Here is a 5,960-nt window from a genome sequence, read left to right as displayed (position 1 = left end):
TGAACTCAAGTCGGAAATCTCTAATAATGCAAATCCAACAAATATTTGTAGTAACGAGATTGTCCATGTTGTTTTCACATTCCGACTTAAAAGCACTACTCTGGAAATGAGAGCATCCGAGGAGCGCGTGAATGCGGTAATTACACTTGCTCTGATGGCAGCAGGTAGCCTTCCGTTAACTAAGCTAAACATGCTTAAATTAAAATGCCTAAAGCTAAACTTCCCTTGTATTCACATTTCTAAACCTGTTGTCCAACAAAAGAGAACATTATAACCTTTTTACTCCACAACACCAGTCAAATGCTTCCTTTTGTGATCTGATGAGGCTTCTTGTCACAGAATGAGGCAGAAAATATGTTCCATATGCTACTTTAAAAAGAATACATCGATTAGCAATAGATTATAAATTAGGGTGACCATACATCCTCTTTTCGCCGGACATGTCCTCTTTTTGGACCTACAAAAATGCGTCTGGCCGGGATTTCTTAATTGCCCAAAATGTCCGGGATTCGGCTGTTTTCTTAATCCCGCACCAGCTGAATCTCTGACCATTGCCGCCTGGTCCCGCAACATGTGTTTCGCTCCTGCGATTTTCGTGTCCACTCCTTTAAACATTCTAATATTTTGTATAATTTTGGCGCATCAGGGAGCCACTCTCAGGATGCGGTGTGTTTAAATATTTTTGAATGAGCGTTTGCGCTGTTTACTTTCACATTCGATTTCGAGTTCACACGCACTCTGTGTAAAGGGAGCACATCTTACAAGATCAGATATTTGTCAATGAGCTCAGGATCTGTTGAGCGTATACTCCAGGATGGTCTTGTCAGTCATCTCTCCTTATTCTCGACCTGTGATCAGTCAAATCTGACTCCTGCAGCTCTTGTTGGATGCAGGGTTGCCAAGTCCGCGTTTTTTCCACAGAATTGGGCTACTTTAACTGTTTTTAATTTAATTTAAACTGGAATTTAAACTGTTGCCATAGGTTGATTTTCCCAAGTGGTTTAAAGGTTTGAAATATTGCATAAATTACATTTGACTGAAATGCTTGTATTGAAACATTTTGCATTCTACCTATGATAAAACTTTCATGGACTTCTACATTAACTGTTCCCTCCTGGTGGAATGACCTGCCCAGCTCAATCCAAGCAGCTGATTCCTTAATATTTTCAAGAAACGGCTGAAAACACATCTCTTTCATCTTCATTTGACACTCTAACACTCTCTATTCTAATGCTACTTCTAATTTTATCTGCTTGTTTTTTTTTCATTAAAAAACTTGACCCTCTAACATTTGCACTCTCTATTCTATTTCTATTCTAATGGCCAATCCATCATTTTTGGGGGGAATTTTTATTTATTTATTTTAGTCTACAAAAATAGTTTCGGTTTAGGCACCGTTTAGACACCGGAACCGTTTTAAAAGTATCGATTTGGCACCGGTATCGAAAAAAAACCAAACGATACCCAACCCTAGGTGCACCACAATTTGACAATGGATGAATCCAGGTTCTGTTGTTGCAGGTAGTTGTTCTGCATGCTGCCCCTGCACGTTAAAATAAACCCATGAAAAATATTTGTTTCTATTTTTAATAGGTCTCATTGTCACTTGGCCATTCTATTTTTATTAAATACTAATTTAATATTCTAATCTTATCAGTTAGCGGTTAATGTTCGGATAACGAGCATAAAATTAACCTAAATGAGCATCCATAGTTCATAGCAGTATTCCTCACTGTGTCTAACCTGCGTCTCAGGGGCGATCGACTTCGTCTTCTGGGTGAGGAGCGAGACTGTCGCCGTGGTGATACAGACCAACGTCTGAGTGGTGAGCGACTCACTCTGTGCCGCGCTGGACTCGTTTCCCATGATCTCCCAGCTCCATCCACACGAGGATGCTTCCTAAGAGACATGAAGCATTTGCCAGATAAATTATTTCATCCTAGGCCATTTTTGTAACCAACAATTATAAGCATATGTATAGAACAACAATTCACCTTAAATAGTCCAATCTTACAGTCAACTATTTTGATGCCAAGCAGTTTATCACACAGGAAACCTGTTGCACTCAGGTACATTAAGCTCCACCTATCATTATAAACGCCCTGCAACCTATTAAGATGATAACTTACAAGTAATAAAAAAAGGCAAGACAAGCATATGACCCTACAATCTTAGAATTGTAATTTAGGACCAGGCTGTTTCAAGACATAATAGACCAAGCAATATAAATGAAAGCAAATGTTAGGTTCCTTCAATGGCACAATCAGGGCAATTCCCATTGAGCGGGTAGTTCTTTAACTTGATATCTAAAAACAGCTCTGATCCTCTCAGTGTCACTCCAGCCAACAAACACGAAAACCCCTAGAGCTAAAAAAACAACAACTCTGATCTCTGACTGTACGTTTGCAACCATCCCATTCAGTCAAGACAAGAACTATGAAAATATAACTGTCACCTTCTAGCCTTTTCAAATGACTTCACTGCAATCACTCAAACTATGCTCTGCTGTATCCAGTTGACCTGTGTCATATTCTTGTGTATGTTTAATTTCTTTATTCTTTATACAAACAGTGTAACAAATATAACACTGTAACAACCCCCCCCCCGACTACATCAGGATTATAGAATCAAGAAGTTCTCAAATATTAATCATATTTATTAATAATAATAATTCCTCACATTTATATAGCGCTTTTCTGGGCACTCAAAGCGCTTTACATAGAAAGGGGGAATCTCCTCAACCACCACCAGTGTGCAGCATCCACCTGGATGATGCGACGGCAGCCATATTGCGCCAGAACGCCCACCACACACCAGCTCATTGGTGGAGAGGAGACAGAGTGATGAAGCCAATCAGCAGTTATGGGGATGGTTAGGAGGCCATGATGGTCAGAGGTCAATGGGCGAATTTGGCCAGGATGCCGGGGTTACACCCCTACTCTTTTTCGAGGGACATCCTGGGATTTTTAATGACCACAGAGAGTCAGGACCTCGGTTTAACGTCTCATCCGAAAGACGGTGCTTTTTGACATAATAGTGTCCCAATCACTACACTGGGGCGTTAGGACCCACACAGACCACAGGGTGAGCACCCCCTGCTGGCCTCACTAACACCTCTTCCAACAGCAACCTAGTTTTCCCAGGAGGTCTCCCATCCAGGTACTGACCAGGCTCAACCCTGCTTAGCTTCAGTGGGCAACCAGTCTTGGGCTGCAGGGTGATATTAATATAAATCATATTTAACAAAAAACTAAAAATCAAGTAAATTTTAATATTGACTCATTTTCAAAGTATTTTAATAGTATTTGCACTTTCTAATTTCATAATTCCATTAAAAATATAAATTTAACTGCTGTATGTGTATCTTTTTATTATATATACAGTGGGTACGGAAAGTATTCAGACCCCCTTAAATTTTTCACTCTTTGTTATATTGCAGCCATTTGCTAAAATAATTTAAGTTATTTTTTTTTCCTCGTTAATGTACACACAGCACCCCATATTGACAGAAAAACACAGAATTGTTGACATCTTTGCAGATTTATTAAAAAAGAAATGTTTTTAATTTCTGTGCCACTAGTGTCACCAAAAATAACCTCAATAATGTCTGTTTACAAACAAGTTTCCCAAACACTTCTCATCTGCTACTAGCTAACCAAAAAATAGCCCCGCCCCAAACTCACATCACTGATCGCCTTGTTGCCATGTCAAACTAGTTGGGATGCTTAAAGGCTGCGGTGTCCAAACCTGTTCCTGGAGGACCACTGTCCTGCAGTTTTGCTCCAACCCTAATTAAACTTACCTGAACCAGCTAATCAAGGTCTTCAGACTCACTAGAAATTGCCATACAAGTGTGTCGGAGCCGGGTAAAGCTAAAGTTCAGGAGCACCCCTGCTTAAAGGGATAATTCACCCAAAAATGAAAATTCTGTTATAATTTTTTACCCTCATGTTATTCCAAACCTGTATGACTGACTTTTTTCTGTGGAACATAAAAGATGCTCCAAATAAAACTGGACCCTACAGACTTGTATGGACATTATTCAAAATATCTTTTGTATGCTACAGAAGAAAGTCATACAGGTTTGGAACAACATGAGGGTAAATGAATGATGACAAAATGTTCATTTTAAATCTTCAACGGTGTGCTGATGTGTACCTGGAGGGGGAATCTCTCCGGCGCTCATTTGAGCGACTTTGTCCTCCTCTCCTGACTGGTGACCTGTTTCTAGACGGCGAGTGGCTCAGTTTGGAACTCCGGTCTGCAGAACCCGATGGGGGCTGGTTGGGCTGGCGGTCCCTATGGCGAGGGGAGGAACTGCGTCGACGTTGATGAGGAGACCGATTCTCTTTCCCAGATGAGGTGTCTTTGGATGGAGACTTTCCAGGCTTCTTTTCTCTGTCCGTCTCCGAGCGACCCAGCCGGGCATCTTTAGAATGAGATCGTCGATCTCGTGACCGGCTCTTGCGTCCTCGTGAGTTTGATCTCTGTGTGACTTGTTCCCGCTTCTCATCTATATGGGGAGAGGAACGCCGATCCGAACGTCCCTTCTGGTCTGACTTTCTCTCCGCAGAGCGTCTTCTTGTAGACGGGGACTGGGATTTCCTCAAATGCTCCCTGGATTTGTCCCTGCTCCGGGAGCGTTTTTTCTCTTTGGACTTGCTACGCTCCTTAACAGTCTCTTTCACAATTTTGGTCATTCGTTCAAGCTTAGCATCCTTACCAACTCTCTCGAGAGAGCGGCTGCGCCGTTTAACGCTTGGTTTGCTGGTGTCCGTTGAGTCCCGTTTGGATCTAACCCCCCTGCTTATCTGGTCCCTAGGTGAGCGGGTTCTGCCCCCACTGGTTCTTTGCCGTTGCTCCCCATTACGTGCCCGCTGTTTCACTCCATCCTCTTCTGAGCCAGAATTGTAACCTTGTAGAATCAGGCCCATTCCTGATTGAACCTTCCCCTCCATCAGCTGGCTGTCCAGCTCAGCTTTAATCAGTGCTCTTTGTTTCTCCAGGTCTTCAAGAAGCGCCTTGTCATCCAGGGTTGCACTGCCCAGTGATGGAGAGCCATCCACAGCCCTCCTGTTGATGGCCCCAGATGGTGAGGAGGATGGCTCCTCTTTGCGTCTGTGCTTCTTATGTTTGTGTCTATGTTTCCGTTTGCGGTCCTTATCTTCCTCAGACGCATGTTTGTGTTTTTTGTGCTTGCTACGGTGCTTGTGTTTCTTTTTCTTGTGTTTGCTGCCACTGCTGTGGTGTTTGGAACCGCTGTCCTGCTTCTCTCCATTCACCTCCGCTTCTTCCTCAACCTCCTCTTCATCCTCTCCAGACATGTCACCATTTTCATCCTCATTCCCACTCTTCTCTGGCCTCTCTAAATCCTCTGGCCTGTAAAGATAAATGACACAAGCACATTAACATGTAGAACCAGTAAAACTTAATGTAAAAAGAAACAGGGGTTATATTTCAGTTTTTTTCCCCCTCATCACAGACATTTAAAAAAAAAAATTTTAATTTCGTTTTGCGCTTATTTAGGCAACAAATAACATGCAGAGGTTTTATGTTTTTTCAAGGCAACACGGTGTTCTTCACAAGGACACAAATACTGACCATACAACTCACCAACAAATTTATCTAGGTAGGTATGTTAATGTGCTTAGGGTCTATGATGACTAATTAGATTACTTTTATGATCTATTTGACATAGGAATTTTGTAATTTTGGATACATAATAGGGCTGTGCGATTAATCGAAATCGAATCGAAATCGCGATTTGAGACGTTGCGATATGGACGCGATATTACTCTGTTCCAGAGCATATGCATGACTGCCAGCCTTGAGTTGCAGTCTTACTAACCAATAGAGTGAGCGCACCTCCGTTCTCCCCAATCAGCACTGCTCTAGCCAACTGCGTAAACACCCACCATTTAAAAAAAAAAAGAAAAACAGAAAGCGGGAGAGAGACAGAG

General features: G+C 42.0%; 1 protein-coding gene across 1 annotated transcript in view; it reads right to left on the bottom strand.

Moving 5' to 3' along the window:
- Positions 1-5,960, bottom strand: part of LOC107749644 (serine/threonine-protein kinase PRP4 homolog) — a 19,505-nt gene that overhangs the window by 12,528 nt on the left and 1,017 nt on the right. The window contains exons 2-3 of the mRNA XM_016564808.1: positions 4,159-5,379; positions 1,744-1,899 (exon numbers count right to left, since the gene is read on the bottom strand). Of these exons, the coding sequence (XP_016420294.1) occupies positions 1,744-1,899; positions 4,159-5,379 (1,377 nt within the window). The remainder of the gene's footprint in view (positions 1-1,743; positions 1,900-4,158; positions 5,380-5,960) is intronic.

The sequence above is a fragment of the Sinocyclocheilus rhinocerous genome, unplaced genomic scaffold (assembly GCF_001515625.1).
Source record: "Sinocyclocheilus rhinocerous isolate Xijiao unplaced genomic scaffold, SAMN03320098_v1.1 scaffold1423, whole genome shotgun sequence".
NCBI classification, from domain to species: Eukaryota; Metazoa; Chordata; class Actinopteri; order Cypriniformes; family Cyprinidae; genus Sinocyclocheilus; species Sinocyclocheilus rhinocerous.
Note: the sequence above shows the minus strand (reverse complement) of the source record. Positions and strands in the feature narration are given on the sequence as shown.